Source organism: Eulemur rufifrons, chromosome 15, assembly GCF_041146395.1.
Source record: "Eulemur rufifrons isolate Redbay chromosome 15, OSU_ERuf_1, whole genome shotgun sequence".
NCBI classification, from domain to species: Eukaryota; Metazoa; Chordata; class Mammalia; order Primates; family Lemuridae; genus Eulemur; species Eulemur rufifrons.
The window spans coordinates 46663353-46685518 of record NC_090997.1 but is presented as its reverse complement, the minus strand read 5'-3'; the positions used below and the strand labels follow the sequence as shown (position 1 = coordinate 46685518).

Below are 22166 nucleotides of genomic sequence, written 5' to 3'. Positions count from 1 at the left end.
CTCCCATAAACACAAAATGCTTTTCTCATCCTGTGTCTTAGGGGCTGACATAGCTGAGATGATGCTGGATTTCATTGATTGGCTGACTCAACAGGAGTTTGGCCGACAGTGTGTGGTCAGTATCAGGGATATCCTGTCCTGGGTTAACTTCATGAACACAATGGGGGAGGAAGTTGCTTTGAAAAGGCCAGAGACCATCTCCACTGTGACATCTTTTGTCCATGCCGCATGCCTGGTGTACATCGATGGAATAGGTTCAGGTATGTCGTCTGTTAGCTGGTGGGGCCAAGGGGCTCGGGTAGAGGGTAGTAGGAAAAGGAGCAAGCCCAGGCCTCTGATCCAAATGTTTGACAGAATCATTTAGTCTAACATTTCCAAAACTGAGAATGGCTTTTCTTTTCTTTATACTCTTTAAAAAGTGGTTGGTATTAAAGGATATACTGAAACTTCTCAAAGCTCATAGACCAGGTACTTAATAAACATCAAGAGGTAATTGTGAGTAGAGAGAAGGCTGTTGAAAATGTCTTTACTTTCGAAGCAAGGGATAATTCTTACCGTGAGCGGTCATTTTTAGTTGATACACCTGAGTCCTTTATTTTATTTTAAGTTCACTATAATTTCATAAAATTCAATATTTAGGTTCTGGGTTTTTAGCCTCAAAATATAAATCGAATAGTCCTGTTAGTTATGCTTTATACAAGTTGATTTATCACTGAGTGGCTGGAGTACTTTACAGAATAAGTTGCTGCTTAATTGTGGATCCGTGGACTGGGGAGAAAGGAGGTCAGACTCCTTTGTTAAAACTGCTTACACTAGAGCCAGGCGCGGTGGCTCACACCTGTAATCTTAGCATTCTGGGAGGCCGAGGCGGGAGGATCGCTCAAGGTCAGGAGTTCAAAACCAGCCTGAGCAAGAGTGAGACCCTGCCTCTACAAGAAATTAGTTGGACAACTAAAAATATATAGAAAAAATCAGCTAGGCATAGTGGCACATGCCTGTAGTCCCACCTATTCAGGAGGCTGAGGCAGAAGGATTGCCTAAGCCCAGGAGTTGGAGGTTGCTGTGAGCCAGGCTGATGCCATAGCACTCTACCCGGGCAACAGAGTGAGACTCTGTCACCAAAAAAAAAAAAAAAAAAAAAAACTGCTTACACTTGAAATCATATTTAGGCTGTAATTCATAAGGCATCTTTCCCCCAGGAACCTGCTCTAGAGTTTATGCTGAATGGTGTTGAAGCTTGGTGTTGTGCTGCTGGTTGATGGACTAATCCTCTTGTCTTTTAGGGGTAACTACTTCTGGGTTTGGTACAGCCCTCTTGGCTCGAAAAGAATGTCTGAAATTCCTAATCAAGAAACTTGCCAAGGCAGTCCGACTTACAGAATGTCAGAAAAAGGAATTGAAGATTTATGACAGAGTCAAAGCCAAAGAATTCACTGGGATAGATAACCTTTGGGGAATTCACCCATTTTTTATACCAAGGGGTAAGAAGGATTTTAAATAAATGAATATTCTTTTCCTGTATGGTCTAACCATGAAATCTCTCCCTTAAACCACTTGCCTGCCATAGTATTCAGTGCTCCTGTGTAGGAGCTGTATGACAGTGGTCTGGAATTGGGGTGGTTTTGGTTGTGAGGATGATGAAATAGATGTTTTCCTAGCTCTACTCCCTCCAAACTGGTGTAGCAAAAGCTTCTTCCAAGAGACATATAGTGGCACAAATGTTACGCCCTTTTAGTCCTGCATTTATTATAAGTCCTGCACTTCAGTTACCTAATGGGTTAAGGATGTATCCTGAACTGACCTGGTGGTCTAAAATCCTTGGATGAAATTGTTTACGTGTATACACGTAGCTTACATTTGGCTGTTAGGAAAATACCTATTTATAATGGTAAGTTGTGCAAATACATAAAGTAATTTGAGGTGTAGGTTGTGAAAGGAGAGATGTGTGCTTGCAGTCAGACTTATGTACATATGTACATGTATGTATATAGGAGATGGAGAGATCTGTGTAGTAGGTGCAGTGGAAGAAGGTATGCTATTCTATTGACTGTTCCTGTAAAGCATTTTCTGGATCCAAAAGTGGGGATGTATTGAAATAGGGATTGGTATTTTCACTGCAGGTGTTACTTCACTGATAGCCTACATACAGGATTCTTAAAATCTTGAGTTAACATGTTTAAATGATTTGGTGATGTCTAGCTTATATGTGGTTTTGTTTTTCTCCACTTAAGGACCTGTCCTGCCTAGGAATAATATTGCTGACTATGCACTCAGTGCAGGGACCACAGCTATGAATGCCCAGAGGCTCCTAAGAGCTACGAAACTGAACAAACCTATTCTGCTGGAAGGCTCCCCTGGCGTTGGCAAGACAAGTTTGGTGGGAGCATTAGCAAAGGCTTCAGGAAATACCCTTGTTCGAATCAACTTGTCAGAGCAGACGGTAAGCTTAGTCTCCTACAGCTGATGGGGATATGTGTAGATGATAATAGTTGTGCCAATTTATAGTTTCCTTTCAGAAATGGTTACATTATTAGGACTCCCAAATATTTCATATGATAATAAAGTGCACAGCAACATGACCTTCCAAACTAATTCTACTTCTGCATTTGTTAGTAGCTGACACTTATTTTCTCTGGATGCTTTATTCTAATTCTCTTTTGAGGGAGAATTACCCACTTTAGTCGTTACTGTAATATAGCCCCGTTTAATTTTTTTACTTTCTATTAATAAAATAAAGCAATAGAAATAAAATGACTTTTAAACAAGCTTATGAAAATACAGGAAGGAGATGACAAACTAAATGAATATCTTTTAGAATGGGGTCTAGGAGTAGGGCCTGGGCATTGTTATGGGGTGCGTGTGCGTGTGCGTGTGTGTGTGTGTGTGTGTGTGTGTGAGAGAGAATGGGTTTTTTTGGCTTTTAAAAAATTTTTTTTAAAGCTCACCGATTAATTTCCAAGTACAACCAAGGTTGAGAGCTATTAATCTAGAGTGCCAACTGAAATTGATACTTGCAGCATTGTGATGAGAAGGTTCTTGGGGCATGAGTAGGTTACTGCTGGGATTGGTTAGTTATATCTTGGGTGTAGGAAGACTAGTGGTACCAGGCCCAAGTATTTATCATTTCAGATGTAGAGTCTTAGGATCTGGTTAATTTCTTTTTAAATATTGTTGGCTTTTCACTATTTCTTCCCCCCCTTAAAGGACATCACAGACCTGTTTGGAGCAGACCTACCTGTTGAAGGTGGCAAGGGAGGAGAGTTTGCCTGGCGTGATGGTCCTCTTCTGGCAGCTTTGAAGGCAGGCCATTGGGTTGTGCTGGATGAGGTGAGGAGCTTGTCCATCATGCCCAGGATGGGATCAAATGTGTGAGGAGCAGTCCTACTTTTCATAGCTCTAGGGCATTTTTTAGAGGATGATCATGCTGATGGCTGGTAAAGGCAGATTCTTTAAGGAAGTGATCTTGGTTTTTTTTTTTTAAGAATAAGGAAGGTCACTTGACAGAATGTACATACAGGAGCACCTGTACATATAACCTACAAATTCTCCTACTTTTCCATGTTTTCCTTCATAGGAAAACTGTGTCTTGGCTAGTTTATTCTCTGGTCTCTGGCAGACTTGTTGTGTTTGCATTTATTTCAGAGATGTTTTACAAATAGTGTCAGTCACCTTATGTTTTATTAGTGCACCAGAGAGATTGGGGAAAGACATACAAAATGACGTATGGAAATGATAAAATGATCAGTGTTACATGTGCCTGTTGGGTAAATTGTTAATCAGAAGAAAGCACATTACGAGAGAGACAAAACTACTGAATCTCTGACAGACAGCTGGAGATGAGGAGTCAGATCAGTTTGGGATGTGCAATGTTAATTCAGGAAAAGGCTAGAAGTATTTGTGGAGCTGAAATGACTAGAGTGAGGTAAGTGTTACAGATGAGACTTTAAACATAGACCCCAGCGGGTTCCTTAGATTCAGACTCCTTTGGGTCTGAACATCAGAGAGAGTGCTGTGGGATTCATATCTGCTGAGCTGCTTCCTGCTGTAATTCTTGAGATATCAAGGGGAGGGAATCTCCCCGCCCCCCCCACAATATTTTGTAAAAAGATGTCTGAAAGAATATTCATTAGCCAGAAAAAGAGAAATCTTCGTCTTGAAACTTAACTGACTGTACTCATATTTAGTGGAAATACATTCAGGGACTCCAAGACATTCTGGGCTTGGAAACACACTTAAGAGCACCTTTCTGTTTGAGGATAACAGAGGAGTTTGTGCTTTGTAGTGCTTATGTAAACGTGACACTTGAAATTCTAATATAATCTGGTCTGATTTTTGTTTATTTGCATTTTCCAAATCTGCTCTTTCTGTGTTACTGAAAACCCACCCATGGTTCACATCTCTGAGCTCTGAACTCAGCATCTGAAGATCTCCATTTAGCTCTTTTCTTTTCTGGCACAAGCACTCCTCTTAATTGTTCTTGTTTGTTAAACTGTTGGTAGAAGCTATTTGTGTAGATCCACTTTATGGTTTTTATATCTTGGACTTTGAAACCCATTTAGAGATTTTGTTCAGTATTTGAGCTGGGAAAATGTGTAAAATGTTATTAAACTTTACCTTCTACAATTATTACATTTCTAAAAACTCAGTGTGGAAATGAAATATCTGTATATTGGCAAGTCTTTTTGTGTGTTATTGTTTACATAGTAAGTTAATGTAGGTGCATATAATGGATGCAATTTAACTTTAGAGATGACTTTAACAGAAACTATTGAGATATATATATATGTTACACATGCAAAATCTCTAGCATATGTGAAATAAAGAATAATAGAAGGACTACATATGAACCCATCACTCAGCTTAAGAATAGAGAGTTATCAATATTTGAGCCTCTCCCTTCTGAAGATAATTCATCTTACTTTGCCGTATATTATTTCCTTGCCTTTTGTTGTAGTTATACAACATGTATAATGAAACAAATATATGCACCTTCTTCTCCAAATAGCTTAACCTGGCTTCTCAGTCTGTATTAGAAGGACTCAATGCTTGTTTTGACCACCGAGGAGAAATCTACGTGCCTGAGTTAGGAATGAGCTTTCAAGTGCAGCATGAAAAGACGAAGATCTTTGGGTGTCAGAATCCTTTTAGACAAGGAGGCGGGAGGAAGGGCTTGCCAAGGTCTTTCCTTAACAGATTCACTCAGGTAAGATTTGCTGTTGCCATTGACACCAGAGGTAGAGTGTCAGGGGATGATAAGACTGCTATCACAGAGCTGTTAGGATGCTCACTATGAGAATGAGCGAGGACCAGCTTAATGATCCTCCTTCTTGTCCTTATATGGTGAATATTAATGTGACTGATGTCATCATTGCTTTTCTCCTGGTTTAATCACTTTATCCTATGCCCTAGAGAACTTGGTATAACATCAGTTGGAAGAGAGTGAGGTCACCACCTTCTTCAGAATTCTCTTACTGTGCTCAGGGAAGAAGGCCAATCTTTGACCTTCTCAGTTGTCTATGTGATGTGCTAAAACACTTAGGAAAATTCTATAATGAAGGGGATGCATTTTATTTAAAGTAAGAAGGAACAGAAAACTACCATGGAGAATATAAAAATCTAGTAGTCCTCAGTCAATCTTTCCTAACATTTTTTTAAATAGCTCCTCAGTCCACTTCAATCTTTACTAACATTTTGATATCTTATGCCTTTATTCCTTTTTGCAGAGGAGTGTGTGTATGTGTATGCTTACTTACTCAATAACAGCTCTTTGTTAGTTTGGTTAATCTAGAGATTTGCACATACTTCTAAATGTTAGCTTTCCTTAATGTTCTAGTTCCTTAATAATTAAGAGTTTTTTTTTTTTTTTTTTTTTTGTTGAGACAGAGTCTCACTTTGTTGCCCAGGCTAGAGTGAGTGCCGTGGCGTCAGCTTAGCTCACAGCAACCTCAGACTCCTGGGCTTAAGCGATCCTACTGCCTCTGCCTCCCGAGTAGCTGGGACTACAGGCATGCGCCACTATGCCCGGCTAATTTTTTCTATATAGATTTTTAGTTGTCCATATAATGTCTTTCTATTTTTAGTAGAGACGGGGTCTCGCTCAGGCTGGTCTCGAACTCCTGACCTTGAGCAATCCACCCGCCTCGGCCTCCCAGAGTGCTAGGATTACAGGCGTGAGCCACCGCGCCCGGCCAATAATTAAGAGTTGATTGAATATCTTCTAAGAATGTTTTATTGTGAAAATTTTCAAACATTGAAAAGTTGAATGAATTTTACAGTAAACACGAATATACCTGCCATCCAGAATTTTGAAAGCACTTTATATTATACGTAAGAAATGTTTAAAAACAAAGACAGTTTAAAAAAAGAAATTGCATGTATCTTTTTTCTTTCCTTTGGTTCACTAGAGTAGAGCTTAAAAAAAAAACCTGTGTTACATTTAGATTTTATGTTACATTTAGATTTTCCTTATCCTAAAAATGCAAAGAAAAATTTCTAATGAAAATTATATGTATTACTCAGGCATTGTCAGTTGGTGTTAAGTAAAGATTTCACATAACAAGACATGGTAGTCATTTCTAGTATTTGGTAAAGAGAAATAAAGGGATTTTTCCCTCTTATTTTTGTATTTGATAGGTCTTTGTGGATCCCCTTACAGTAATTGACATGGAGTTTATTACTAGTACTTTGTTCCCAGCCATTGACAAAAATATTGTTAAGAAAATGGTTGCTTTCAATAACCAAGTAAGTACCTACTTGCATTAATTGTTCTTTATTTTTTCTGGCCGTATATGAACCATCATTTTTCAACATGCATGGTACTGTACCAAATTTTCAGGATCTCTAAAATAAACCACTTAGAATTCTGTCAGTTTCTAGTGGAAGGCAAGCTATTTATTGGAGTTTTACAGTAACTCATTTCTGTATTGTGAATGTCTTAAACAGGATCTCTGGCGTTTTTAAGTCTGGGGAAGGAGGCATCTGAATCGAGCTTGTTCATTTTTGTTTTGGATTACGTATGGCCTGAAGCAGGATGTGTTTCCCAATAAGGATGTTTTCTTTCTAGATTGATCATGAAGTGACTGTTGAGAAGAAGTGGGGGCAAAAAGGAGGACCCTGGGAATTCAACCTCCGGGACCTTTTCCGCTGGTGTCAGTTGATGCTGGTTGACCAGTCACCTGGGTGTTATGACCCTGGTCAGCATGTGTTTTTGGTCTACGGTGAACGGATGAGAACCAGGGAAGACAAAGAAAAGGTGAATTTCATAATTGTTCTTTGCATTTCTTCCATCTGAAAGTTGATTTCTTCCTAAGGGAGAGAAAGAGCATACCCTAATAATACCAAGCCTCTTAAAGCTGTTTCAAAATTTAGAACTTAAGGGAACAGATTAAATATTTGCTTATCTTGGAGTTTCACAGTATAGAATAGTTTGCTTAGGAGGACACAATTTGATTATCCATCTAAATCTCCATGACCACAAACTTTCTTAAAACAGTATTGCCCTCTAGTAATAAAGAACTGAGTTTGTAACATCTTTCCAAGCACAACGGTGAGAAGCAGGAGGAGACAGGTGATACCCAGTAGAAGAGGATAGTTTTCTGGGTTTGGTTTGGTTTTGTTTTTTTGTTTTTTGTTTTTTTTTTTGAGACAGAGTCTTGCTCTGTTGCCTGGGCTAGAGTGCCATGGCGTCAGCCTAGTTCACAGCAACCTCCAACTCCCAGGCTGAAGCAGTCCTTCTGCCTCAGCCTCTCGAGTAGCTGGGACTACAGGCATGCACCACCATGCCCGGCTAATTTTTTCTATATATATTTTTAGCTGTCCTAATAATTTCTTTCTATTTTTAGTAGAGACGGGGTCTTGCTCTTGTTCAGGCTGGTCTCAAACTCCTGACCTTGAGTGATCCTCCTGCTTCAGCCTCCCAGAGTGCCAGGATTACAGGCGTGAGCCACCGCGTCCGGCTTTCTGTTTTGTTTTAAAATAAATATCCAATTACAAAGTGTTTAATATGGAAAGTATTAAGAGAGAGGGAGAGAGGATATTCTGTATATAAATGAAAATAGAAATGTCTGTTTGTAAATAGAAAATAACACTTAAATTCTCAGCTTAAGGAACTAATGGTGTGTTTTGGTTTGTGTTATTTAAAGTCCTGTCTTGCTGAATGCTCACAACAGCTATAGGCAGGAGGTACTGTCATAATGTCCTACAGGTCATTTTTATGTGGTATTCAGAGCTAGCCAAAAGTTAATAACTCGTTTATTATGTGCAAGTGGCTTTCAGTCATTCTTTTTAGGAGGAAATGTTCAGTTAGTTTTTTTAACTTCTTTATTGATACATAGTTCACCTACCATCAGCTAGTATTTTCTTATTCACTTACTATAGTATATTAGTTATAGTATATCATAATAATTGTGAGAAAGATATTGGCAAGGTGTTGAATGATTGATGTTAGATGGTAGGCCACTGTGGGGTGTGGAAGGTTTCGATCACTCCTCCAATTCAAGGTTAACACCAAATACGTGTTTTCTGATGGAAAGAAGGCCAAGAAAAATAATAATAGAAGGAGAAAGGCTGTAAAAGCTGGAGAAGTGTCCAGGTGAATTGAATCTAATTTTATAAAACCAAACCAGCTAGATTGTGAAAATATTTATAATTTTAACCTTCTGGTAAAACATCAGGGATATGTAGTCCCCAACCTGCAACCCCTGGGCTGCGGCCTGGTACCGGTCTGTGGCCTTAGGAAACAAGCCGCTCATCAATGCCTGAGCTCCTCACCTTCCCCCTACCCTCACCCCCGGTCCGTGGAAAAGTTGTCTTCTGTGAAACCAGTCCCTGGTGCCAGAAAGATTGGGGACCGCTGCTTTAGAGTGGAGCGTGAGGTCAGAAATTGCCTGGACTCAGGTAGGTGACGGGAACAATCGCCTGTGCTGCTTTTCGTTTCATAGTCAGATATTTGACACTGATTATGATATTACCTTTATTATATTTATTTTCAGTGCAGTATACAACTATTATATAAGTATTGCTTTTTTAGAAAGATAGGTTATAAATATTTTCTGGAGTGGCTCTAATTTTTTCTCTTGCTGTGGACTAAATTAGTGGTTTTTTAAACATACCTCTATCACCTCTTTCCTACTCCTTAGACTTAAATTTTAAAGGAAATTAAAAAACAAATAGAGTTAATATTTTCTAACAGCTTTACTACTAAAGATGGGGTAACTGAATGTAAATAATTGGTCAGAGGAATAACTGTGATTTTCATATCTACATAAATATTGGAGGGATAATATGTTTTGGAGGCAGACTGGCTTAGATTTAAAATCGTTACCAATTATGGGCAAATTCTATAATTTTTGTGAATGCTGTTATTTGTATTTATAAAATGGAAATGATACGTATTTTGCAGGGTCACGAGGATGTGAAATAATCTGTTAAAGTACCTGATACAGTGTTTGGTACATAGTAGATGGTCAATAAATGGTCATTATTCTTCATAATCTTTGAATTACTATTCTTTTTTATCCTCTTTATTGGTGGTATGTGGAATGATTACAGCAAGTTCCTTTTGCGTTTTTAGATTTGTCACGGTGTTTGGGGCTTCATTTTAATTTATGGTGCATTCTTACTGGAATATCAAATAGTTTGGGATATGTGACTACTCTGTTCTTAGGCTCAAGCTTACTTGAAGTCCAAAGAATTGAATAAATGCGGTCTATCATTTTTATAAGAGAAAATTCAAAAGGATGAGAAAATTGTGGCTAGTGTTCCCAGGATAGGGACTCTCATCACTGTGTATGTTTTCTAGAAATACTCATTCTAGAAGGTTTGCCTAAGATTTTGTTGGAGTGATTTATGTTTTGATTGCATTATTTTCTTCCTTTAGGTCATTACTGTATTCAAGGATATGTTTGGTTCAAATTCTAACCCATATCTGGGAACCAGACTGTTTCATATCACTCCCTACGGTGTTCAGGTGAGGAGACTAGGATAATCTTCTCTTCTTTTACAATTTTCTTTGGTTTCTTCTACTCCCACTACCAGGTGTGCTTGTGAAATCTCACTGGCATGTCTTTTCAGCTGGGCTACTCAGTCCTTTCCCGAGGCAGCTATGTTCCTCACCCGTCCCGCCGACCCCTGTTGCTCCTGCACCAGTCTTTCCAGGCTTTGGAGTCAATCATGAAGTGTGTGCAGATGAGCTGGATGGTCATCCTCGTAGGACCAGCCTCTGTGGGCAAGACCAGCCTTGTCCAGCTTCTGGCACACCTTACTGGCCACACATTAAAGATCATGGCTATGAACAGTGCAATGGATACTACTGAGCTTCTGGGTGGATTTGAGCAGGTAACCAGTCTGCCTTCACATTTTCTGGCAAGACGTAATAAACCCCGTGGTCTGATTTGAGGATCTTCTGTGTTGGTGGTGACTACAGATAACTATTCTCTGACCCTGGCCAAGGCCATGATGAGTTCATGTGGTCTGGAAATTGCAGGTTGATCTTATACGACCTTGGAGGTGGCTGCTAGAGAAGGTGGAGTGTACTGTAAGGACACTGTTAAGGGACAGCCTCCTTGTCAATGCTGATGATGCAGAAGTAGTACTGCGAGCCTGGAGTCATTTTCTTCTGACATATAAGCCCAAGTGTCTTGGAGAAGGTGGTAAAGGTATCACTATGGAGATTTTCAATAAGCTGGAAGCAGTACTGTTGCTTATACAGCGACTGAACAACAAAATCAACTCATACTCCAAGGCGGGTATGTATATTTCGATGTATATATCAGGCACTCATTGTTGCCCATATTGTGTTCATTTACAGGAAATACATTTACAAATATAATGGTCATATTTTTATTGATTGATTAAGATGGTCTTGCTCTGTCGCCCAGGCTGGAGTGCAGTGGCATGATTATACCTCGTTGCAATTTTGAATTCCTGGGCTCCAGTGATCTTCCTGCCTCTGCCTCTTGAGTCACTGGGACTACAGGCATGCACCGCCAAGCCCAGCTAATTTTTAAATTTTTTTTATAGAGACAGGGGTCTCACTCTGTTGCTGAGGCTGGTCTCAAACTCCTAGCCTCAAGCCATCCTCCTGCCTTGGCCTCCCAGAGTTCCAGATTACAGGTGTCAGCCACTGTGCCTGGACGTATTTTTTTTTTTTTTTAGCAATTTAATGATTAACAATCAGAAGTTGGAAGTATTTGGCCTACAAAGTAAAATGAAGCTGAGATAAAGTATTCTGAATTGGTGATCCTAAAAAAGAAAAAAAATCAAACAGGAAAGAAATTGGTTTATAAGCTTTATGGTTCATTTTGTGTGTTATCAGCTATAATGATAAAATAACATATAAAGCTTTTTTATTCTTGGTGTCCCCCACCCCCCTTTTTGGAGACAGTCTCGCTCTGACGCCCTGGCTAGAGTGCAGTGGCATCTTCATAGCTCACTGCAACCTCAAACTCCTAGGCTCAAGCAATCTTCCTGCCTCAGCCTCCTAAATAGCTGGGACTACAGGTGCGCGCCACCATGCCCAGCTAATTTTTAAAATATTTGTAAAGACAGGGTCTCGATCTTGCTCAAGCTGAGAACGCTTCTCGAATGCCTGGCCTCGAGGGAACCTCCTGGATCAGCTTCCCAGAGTGCTAGGATTACAGGCGTGAGCCACTGTGCCTGGCCATTGGCTATTTTTTACTTATTACTAATGCCTCAAGAAATTGAGCATTTCAGGCTGGCTGCAGTATGGGATATGGGTTATATTTTCTTTTTTTTCTTTGTATATTTAGTAATTTTGATTGGCTGCCAGCCATTGTGAATTTAAGTTGCTGAGTACTGCATTTTGTTATATTTCTTTAAAGACTAGAACGTTTTTTGGTGGACAGTTAAGTTGCTTATGGATCATTTTGATTTTTTCAAGATTGCTTTTAAGGTCAGGCCTAGAAACCTTCACTCTAGGGCTAGCTTAGCCCCACTGTTGAGGCATGACTCTTAAACCATTTCTACTGGCTCTTCACTTTGGCTAGCGGGAACTGGAATGATACTCAGCCCTGCGTGAACTCTGGCCTCACATTTCCCCAGTAATTGTCCTTTCCTTGGAAGTTTTTGCTCGTGCTTGTAGAGCTTTACCTTTTATATGCACATGCAGGTGGATGTTTAGCCAAGGACTCCAAGGTCCTTTATCTAGATTTTTGGAGCTCTTTTCTCTGAATAGGTCCCTCCTTTTAAGCACTCTGTTTTTCATTCTAGTTGCTTTGGCCTCTCTGAACCCCACTCTATCTGTTCAATTCCATGAAACTTCTGCAATCTTTTTGGGTTCCCCCTCCCTGGTTTGCAATCCAGAAATTGCTTCCAGGCAGAATGGCCAGGGCCATAAAGGGGCTTTGCTTAATTTTTTTTCTCTCTCCCGCAGATATCATAGTCCTGTGCTGCCTGTTATCCACTAATTAAAAGCTGTTGTTTTCATGTGTTTTGCCCAGTTTTCTAGCTGACAACAGGGGGAGGTCAAGTTGCATGTTTTTCTCCCTTATGGTTAGAAGTGGGAATCTAATGTATATTACATTTTGATGTGAACAAGGGTCATAAAACAATTTCTAAGTAAAATCAATAGAAAATTTTCTGGGGAAGGGCTGGACAAAGTATATATTATACTTAGCAGATAAATACCAGTTGTAGTAACCACGTGATAATAGTCATTGTCAAGGAAGCCAAGTTTAATGACATTCATTGCACTTGCCAACTTGTAGTACTTTCTGATAGTATAAATGCAGTAGTAGGTGGGAAACGTTATCCTCCTTCATGCCATTTGAGAAATTGTAATACAAAAAAATTATTTACCTTGTCCGTCACCCTAGAGTCAACTCTGAGTATCAAGCCATTAAGTCAGAAAGCCATTAAGACATATTTTCCATTTCAAACCTAATTTTCCTACGTGTATTTAAAGAGAAGCAAAGAAACCTTCCCATTTATTCTGTTATGAACTCTTAAAATAATTGGGCTGGAAGTTTCAACTTTTTTTCCCATAAACTCTTAGTTCTTGGTTTGAAATTAAGTGCTATGCATGGTGATTCTTGCCTGTGGCATTTCAGAGTTTGCCAAACTTGTGGAAGAGTTCCGAAGCTTTGGAGTTAAGCTTATGCAATCATCCAGTGGCCTCAGCCACGGCACATTTGAGTGGGTTGACAGCATGTTGGTTCAGGCCCTGAAGTCTGGAGACTGGCTTCTGATGGACAATGTTAACTTCTGCAAGTAAGAACCTCACCCCTGATCATGAATGGGCCTACTTGAAGTTTGGGATATGCTTGTTAAAGTAGAAACCCAAGTGGAAGCTCTGGTATTTTTAATACATTATTTATCTTGACTGGATACACATCCTCAGCCATATTCTTTAGACTTCTCCCTGTGGTGAGCAATGGTAGGTTGTCAGTAGATATCTGCAGGATTTCAGTTCTGTATTATAATTCAAACTGAATTGAAGGCTAACAAAACTGGATTACTTTTCCAGGCAACATCCTTTGAGTTAGGTCTTTTTATTTAATATCACAAGTCTTTGTTTTGTTAGGGTCTTTTCTTTTTTTTAATTTTTATTATTTTAGAGATGGTGTTTTGCTCTGTTGCCCAGGCTGGAGTGCCGTAATGCAGTCATAGCTCACTGCAGCATCAAATTCCAGGGCTCAAGCAATCCTCCTTCCTCCGTCTTGTAAATGGGACTCCAGACATGTGCTACCATGCCTAGCTTGTCAGAGTCATTTTTTTTTTTTTTTTTTTTTTGAGACAAAGTCTCACTCTGTTGCCCAGGCTAGAGTGAGTGCCGTGGCATCAGCCTAGCTCACAGCAACCTCAAACTCCTGAGCTCAAGGGATCCTCCTGTCTCAGCCTCCCAAGTAGCTGGGACTACAGGCATGCACCACCATGCCCGGCTAATTTTTTCTATATATATTTTTAGCTGTCCATATAATTTCTTTCTATTTTTAGTAGAGATGGGGTCTCGCTCTTGCTCAGGCTGGTCTCGAACTCCTGAGCTCAAACGATCCGCCCACCTCGGCCTCCCAGAGTGCTAGGATTACAGGCGTGAGCCACCGCGCCCGGCCCCAGAGTCATTTTTAAGTGCAGATTTTTGAAATGGGGGACCTGACACAGGGCAGACATTTAGTAAATGTATATCAGTGATGACAACAGTTCAACTGTGTATCACTTGATCCTAGAGTAAGGAAAAGGACAAGTAAAACACTACCGTACATACACAGTTAGCATAGTAGAAGCCACTGCAGGTAAGATGATGGGTCTTTTTGTGGACTTTTTTCTGAACGTTGCAAATTGAAATCCTTAAATGCATTTGATAATGTTGAGAGATGAGGGATGGGAAAGTGGAAACCGAAAGAGTTATAGTGTAGAAAACTTACTATTATTTTCCTTAATTTCATTTATTTATTCAACAAATATTTTGTATATTTACTATTTAGAAAGGTCTGGGCTATGTTCTTTGGGGAACGTGAAGGGGAATTGGTGGGGAATCCACTCTTGAAAGAGATCACAGTTCTATCTGGGGGTGGTGGGGAGTGATCCGTGCCGAAAGTAAAATGTGGGTCAGAAGCAGTTGGAGGCTTGTATAAGGAAAGTAGCATGTCAGCATGTCCACAATTTGCCTTTTCTCTCTGCAGCCCATCAGTGCTGGATCGTTTGAATGCTTTACTTGAACCTGGAGGTGTCCTTACTGTTAGTGAGAGAGGAATGATAGATGGATCCACTCCCACAATAACACCAAATCCCAATTTCAGGTATTTATCTCTCAAGTTACTGCTTAGGAATCTGACAGTCTCAGCAGAGGTAGACGTTTTGTAGGACCTCCTTATATGTTATATTCCATAAACCTGAGTCATGAAGTAGTTCACTCATTCGTTAATTCAGTTAAATACTTATTGAGGCTCTAATATTTACCAGGCACTCCTAGACGAGATTTCAAACAATAGCATTGCAGTTGTTTCAGGAGACTACATTGCTCCCTTTTCTGCTCTCTGTTGGTGAGTTAGAAAGTCAGTCAGCACTGTCTGATTTGGGAATATGTGGAAGTAAGATCTTTGAAGTTTTCCAGTAGTGCTAAAGGTGTAGTGGATAAACAGTACATGGTTCTTTTAGAGAGTAGGTTTGGATAAAGTGATTTGCTGTATTGATGCATGTTAAAAGTAGAAGATAGAATGCAGGTGATAGTAGCACATACTGAGGTAGTGGTGTTTGCCTCAGTGAACTCTCTGAAGATGAGCCACATACAATTTGTTCTCATAATTTGTTGCAGAGCTGTACCATTGGTTGCACTTAAAATATTTCTTTTCTTTGAATTGCTGTTTTTCTAGGCTTTTTCTCTCAATGGATCCTGTTCATGGAGAAATATCCCGAGCTATGAGGAATCGTGGACTTGAAATCTACATATCAGGAGAAGGTGATGAGAGCTTCCTAGACAACCTGGATTTGAAAGTTCTGCTGCACAGTCTTGGTTTGGTGGGGGACAGTGTGTGTGACATCCTCTTGGCTCTACACACAGAGATCCGGAATACTGTTGCAGGTGAGGTGCTTGACTTCTGGGCCTCTGCAGAGTTTTAGTCTTGTAGAAATGTATGTTATTCCATTGGACTGTTCATCTAAGAGTTCTTACATTTAGTGTACATAGAAATAGAAATTACCAGGAAAGCCTGTTAAAAATGTAAATGTTCAGATACCCCAAGAGATGGGGTTCTGCAGGTCAGGGCGAGGCACAGGAATTAGTATTTTAATGAAGCCTCCCAGGTGATTCTGATGCATGCAGAGGCCAACACTTTGAGTAATACTGCTTGAGGCACTGGGATTTATGAAGTTGGCCCATCATATCTCCCAGGTCAGTAGTGGTACTTGAAGGTGGAATAAAGAGGAAAGTTTGAGTTACTTAAAACAGACAAATCTGATTTTTTTTCCAAATGTTCAATTATACAAAAAGGGGTCATAATAATAAATGCAATCTTGTTAGTTGAATAACTACTGTGTGTTAGGTACAATGCTGGTTACCTATTTAGTCCTTAAATTGGTTCTGCAAGGCACGTTTCCATTTTACCTATAAGGCTCAGTGTTTGAGTGAGTACCTAACTTGTCAAAGTTAGATAGTTAATAATGACAACTGAGATTTGACAATAGGTCTGTTGTATTTCAAAGCCCATGGTCCTTTATGAGAGCACTCCTTTGCCACATTCAGTGTGTGTCAGCATTAGATTGAGGGTATTTGTGACCAGGATTTATCACATATGTAAATGGGTCCCCAATGGTATACTGCAGACAGCCGGGGAGCGGGGGTGAGGGGGGGAGAGGAAAGAGGAGAGCTAGGAGGTAGGAATATAAATGCTCTCACCAGTGCATTATACCCATAGAGTCTACTTAGGCTTTATAAAGTAACCATCTGGGTGGGGGTGATTGGAAGGATGTTTGGTGTGAGGGCAGAATTTATCTGTTTTCATCAGAGATTTTGAAGAATCTATTGCTCATAGGTGGCAATGTTTTTTATAGGTTCTCCAACGTCTTCAGTGTCAACTCTGATCCAGACAGTCGTACTCATTGTCCAGTACCTGCAGCGAGGGCTGAGTTTAGACAGAGCCTTTTCTGAAGCATGTTGGGAAGTGTATGTCCGCTCCCAGCATTCACCAACAAACCAGAAGGTACTATGAAGTGTTTCACACAGTTTCTAAGTTGTAACGCCCTATGTTATTGAGTAGGAGGGAATTATTTAAAGGTGGTAATCTTAATGATCTGAAAGAGTTGCCCATTGTAGTTCTGTTCTAATAGGATCTGGTACCTAGATACTTTTCTGGAAAATAGAGTAAATGTTTCCTTTCTTGCAACTTATGTCATCAGCAAAAGTAGAATTTAACTTGTGGCATTTTGCATTGAAGAATGTGCATGATAGTTGTTATGAGATGGTCACATGGATCCGAGAAAACTGTTAACACTTCACTAGTTTTTTTGAGTGTAGCACTTACATGTTGGTGCCTCTGTACCATGTGTTTTTAATCTCCTACCAGATTGCGCAGGCTTTACTGGAGAAACATATTTCTACTCTGCGAGCACATGAAACCTGGGGAAACTCCATTCTTGCCATGGGACTGTGGCCAGATTCTGTGCCCTCAGTTCTCTTTGCTACTGAAGATTCTCACCTCTCTGTAGTCCGAATCGATGGACAGATCTTAGCATATTGCCTCAATAGGATGAGCATGAAAACCAGCAGCTGGGCAAGGTCAGCGGAGTGTTCAACTTGTGTGTGTGTCTGGCTGCTTCACTAGTTTTTGCCTTTTGTGGAAATGATCAGGACACAGCATATTCAATCAGAGCATTATATGGCCATTTATTCTCTAGCTGTTATAATGTTGTTATTTATTGTGATGTCACTCTCTATTATTTATTAGGTCTGTGTTTTAATTATCTTCCTTTGTGGGAGACTCATCTTTTACCTCCTTACCATCTTTGGTCCAATATTTATAAAATAGTTTTCTCACTTCTTTGAAATGTGAAATAAAAGGTTATGTTAGTATTAACTTTGCCCATTCCAATGAATTTCAGGAGTCAGCCTCTTACTTGGCAAGACTTAGGGAAAATTATGCAGTCTTCCAGCCCTGAGAACCTGAAATTCAGTGCAGTCGAAGTGGATACTAACTGGATTGATGAACCAGATGTGTTGACCGTGGCTGTGAAATTGCTCATAGAAAGAGCAACTAATCAAGATTGGATGCTCAGAGTTAAATGGCTTTATCATTTAGCCAAGAACATACCTCAGGGGCTTGGTGAGTAGAAAGCTTAATTTGTCCAATGGGGGGATTTATATATACTTATCCCATTTAAGTGGCTCAGCAGCTTTTTATTCTGTGCATACACTGTTGAAATTACAGCTGGGAGGCCTCCTAGAAAGAAGTTTGTGACCTAGCATTACTGTATGTGTAGCTGTTAAAAAATTAAGGAGTAAGTCCGCCCTTAGATGTAGCACACGAGAAACTTTTATTCACATATAATCCATAGCATTTTAGGGTTATGTCCGTCCGCCTTTGTATCAAATTCAAAAAGAAAGTGTACTATATTTTTTTTGTTTTGAACAACTTTTTTTTTTTGCTTTATAACCATTCTGTCTGGGAAAAGTGTTACTTTTGATAAATTCATTTCCCCTAAAGGTACGTAAGATTCTGATCTTATTTTAGTTCCAGTGCTCCAAGTTGTCATATTTAGAGTTGTCCGTTGGTATCCTTGGGAGGGATTGGTTCCAGTATCCCCTGTGAATACCAACATAGTTGGGTGCTAAGACCCCACATATAAAATGTCGTAGTATTTGCATATAACCTATGTACATCCTCCTGTATGTTTAACATGTTAACTGCCATGTGAGTTATATTTAACTCATGCTAGTTTTGAGCCCTGGGCCTTGTGAAACATGTAACTCACCTTGGGAGCCATGTGAACTGTTTTTTAAGTTGCATATAACTCATGCACAGAAAACAAAAAAAATAACAAATTTTTCATTAAAAAGGATCATTTTGTCTTTGAAATTTTTATTATATTTTCATGATAAAACACTGGCCCCAACAAAAATTTTTTTTCCTAGTCAACGTGTTAAAATCATCTCTAGATTACTTATAATACCTAATGCAATGTAAATGCTATGTAGATAGTTGTTATACTGTAATATTTTTGTTTTGTTTTTTAAATTAGTTTTTAAATTTTTGTATATTTTTGACATGGTCCTTGGTTATGGAGGGCCAACTATACTTTCTTTGTATGTTTTTCATGTAAGAGGGGGGCAATCAACAATAACATTGCCTAGATTGTAAAGTACAGGACATGGAATTTGTTGGTGGAAATTAACTAAAGTAATTGAGTTTATAAGACTATTTCTATGCCATGAGAACTTGTAGATAAGCCAATGGATGTGTATATTATTCTGTGACACATGTGCTAGTCTGTCTAAATATTTGTATCTGCGTTGTGCTGCACGATAGCCACTAGCCAGCCACAGAGAACTAAAACACAAATACAAGTATAAATTAGTTAAAATTAAATAAAATCTAAAGTTTCCTTTAGTTGCACTAGCCACATTTCCAGTTCTGTCACATGTAATTAGTGGCTTCTCTGTCTGACAACGCAGCTATAGAACATTTTCAGCAATGCAGAAAGTTTTCTTAGACAGCACTGTCTTAGATTCTAACATTTGCTTCTCCTTCCACAGAGGCAATACAGATTCATTTGGAAGCCAGTGCTACATCTCTTAGGAAGTTTTACTCAAGTTCCCTCCCAGCTGGGGTCAGTAATGTTATCAAAATATTACAACCAAATATAACAGGTATGCACTTACTTTTGATTTCTAGCTCAGTATTGTTTTGTAATACTGTATTAAAGAATACAGTATTGTTTTGTAATCTTGTCTATTGAGTTCATGGGAAGAAGACGCAGTATTTTTTTTCGAAGGCTCACAATATGCAGGAGCAAATTCTGCTTCTTTGTTTAAGGTATCCATTTATCCTTCAGCTTCTGAAGGAGGCTGATGAAAACACAATGTAGAGGAAAGAACCTGGAGTTCATAGAGTGGACTCTGGCCCCAACTCTGCCACAAACTGGCTTGTTGATTCTCAGCTCATCGTTCACCGTCTCTACCTATGTTTGAAAACTGGAGGAATTGTTATTTCTGTGAAGTCCCCTCGATTTTTAACATTGTGTTGTTTGCTAGCACTGTTAGTAGGAATAGTTTCAAACCATGAGATATTTGACCTTTAAAGGGAAAGCTACACAGAATCAGTTACTTCAGAAAATATAAAATCTTAGTGGTAAAAAATATAAGTCTTAATTACAAAGTTATAAAAACCACAATGATAAAAGAAATAGACATCAAAGCTATCTAATCAAAGGAAGTATTCAGAATTCATGAGTGGAAAAAGAAAATGTGGTATGTGTATATATGTATACACACAAACACATGCACACACACACCACACACACACGCCAGGCAGTACTGCTTAGCCATAAAAGGCATGAAATAATGTCTTTCTCAGCAACTCAGATGGAACTGGAGACCATTATCCTAAGTGATGGGTCTCAGGAATGGAAAGTCAAACTCCACATGTTCTCACTAATAAGTGGGAGCTAAGTGATGGGTACGTATAGGCACAAAGAGATTTAAATAACATTGGAAACCAAGAAGCAGGGAGAGTGGGAAAGCGGGTGGGGGATAAAAACTTACCTGTCTGGTACCATGAACACTGGTGATAGGCACACTAAAAGCTCTGACTTCAACATTATATAATGAGGCCATGTAACAAAAACATTTGTACCCCCTTTAGTATTTTGAAATTTTTTAGTAAAAGTATTCAAGAGGATTTTTTAAATAAGGAGTGAGAGTACAAAGTTATTTCTTGAAACAGAATAATATAAAGTTGATTGAATATAAGCATTAATAAGAAAAATAGGGGCATTTTCAAAAAACCAGATTCTTTTCCATTTCTATCTTCATTTCGTATTGATCAAAATACACCTTTGGCCATTTGGTTTGTGGAAAATATGCATGATGCTTTTGTGCTAAAATCAGTCACCTTATGTACATTAAAGGTCATGGAGTGAATGTTGGGGGGGAAAAAAAAATCAAACAATAGAGAAAACTAGTAGTAGTCAGGCCCTGGTGAACTAAATCATGGCTTTCCATTATGAAAGGGTTATAGTCTTTAAGAACATAGTTATAGAGTAGCACGTTCCGTTTTCAGCAAATACTGCTTGTCTTCTGTTGGAATACATTAGCTTTAATTAGCTCTAACTTTCTTTTTCAATTGTGTAATCTTAACCTGTCTTCTTGGGTGTTGGAATATGGGTTTCCTTAATATACCTTGCTGTTCATAGTATGTCCTTGATACTCTACTATGTGGTGGATGCTTTTAAAACTTAAAGTACTTAACTGAACCACTCTGCTAGCCACCTTCAAATGAATGTTACCCTTTGGTGTGTCTTGCCTATCCTATTTGAGTTTTCACAACCTCTAGAGAGTGCCAGAGTCTCCTCGCTGCTACTTTACAGCAGATGTAGCAAGTGTGAGCCAAAGGATTGTGAGGCAATAGCAGCAGCAGCAGCTATACTCTATGGTTGTAGAGAAATTGTTTTTAATTAAAGTGAAATAATCTTTAGTTTTCTTATTGAAAGGAGATGAAATGTATTCATTCATTTTCTGCTATGAAATTTAAAATTTTTTTTTTTTTTTTTTTTTTTTTAAATAGCTGATGGTGACAGATGGGGTAATTAAGCCCATGGATTCTTTTTAGACCAGTAGTGAGATCTGAGGAAACGAATTCATTGTTTGGAATGTTATGTTCTAGTAGAGATTGCCTTATATTTATATCCTGCAGTGGGATTAATTGTCAGTGTATATGTATTCATATATACTGGTAGAGGTATTGCATTTGGAAAGGAAATAGTGTAAAAGCTGTCAAACCCTGCTTTTCTACTATCATGGGCTGAAACTCACAGTATTTCCCTCTTTTTCCTCTTCTCTGTCAGGACTCAGCGCGATCAAAGTAACAATGAAAATATTCAACTGAAACTTGCCAGGCAAGGAGTTTAACTCCAAAATTCTATTTTTTGCTTTATTTTTAAACTAGATGAATTTGTGATCCCTTTGGACCCCCGATGGAATATGCAGGCCCTGGACATCATTAGAAATTCAATGGATTTCGACCCGCAAACAGACCATCCTGAGCAGCTCTTTGCTCTTGTAGAATCAGTCGCAAACAAGTAGGTGAAACCTGGTGCTGTGGCCACTTTTTGCCTCACTAACTTCACAGATTATACCTTTCCTAAAACCGTCAAATATGTGTGTTTAATTTTGTGAACCTGAGAAGTGGTGGGGGATGTTAGACATGATTGCCCTCAATCTTAGCATTGATGGGTGGGATTTACTATTTTAAAGTTAATCCTCTATCATAGTATAGTCATGTTTTTGCTATTTTCTGTTTGATTCCCAATAGCTCCTGCCATTTTCCCCTTACTCATTCTCACATATCCTTTCCTCAGCTCTCTGTCCACATCATTGCCCATCTTCAAACGTTGGAGATGTACACAGCACCTGCATACTTACGTACACACTCACATATAAATTTACACAATTTATGTATGAGCCTATCTTCCCTCATTCTTTAATGATCAATAGAATT

At 39.1% G+C, this 22166-nt stretch overlaps 1 protein-coding gene across 2 annotated transcripts in view; it reads left to right on the top strand.

Moving 5' to 3' along the window:
* Window positions 1-22166, top strand: part of MDN1 (midasin AAA ATPase 1) — a 145451-nt gene that overhangs the window by 65769 nt on the left and 57516 nt on the right. For both annotated transcript variants that reach the window (XM_069488449.1, XM_069488448.1), the window contains exons 34-51: window positions 42-260; window positions 1284-1481; window positions 2232-2440; window positions 3205-3327; window positions 5006-5203; window positions 6634-6741; window positions 7064-7252; window positions 9878-9967; window positions 10072-10335; window positions 10484-10745; window positions 13068-13227; window positions 14640-14756; window positions 15330-15538; window positions 16507-16655; window positions 17019-17230; window positions 17554-17774; window positions 19205-19318; window positions 21615-21747. In XM_069488449.1, the coding sequence (XP_069344550.1) occupies window positions 42-260; window positions 1284-1481; window positions 2232-2440; window positions 3205-3327; window positions 5006-5203; window positions 6634-6741; window positions 7064-7252; window positions 9878-9967; window positions 10072-10335; window positions 10484-10745; window positions 13068-13227; window positions 14640-14756; window positions 15330-15538; window positions 16507-16655; window positions 17019-17230; window positions 17554-17774; window positions 19205-19318; window positions 21615-21747 (3175 nt within the window). The remainder of the gene's footprint in view (window positions 1-41; window positions 261-1283; window positions 1482-2231; window positions 2441-3204; window positions 3328-5005; window positions 5204-6633; window positions 6742-7063; window positions 7253-9877; window positions 9968-10071; window positions 10336-10483; window positions 10746-13067; window positions 13228-14639; window positions 14757-15329; window positions 15539-16506; window positions 16656-17018; window positions 17231-17553; window positions 17775-19204; window positions 19319-21614; window positions 21748-22166) is intronic.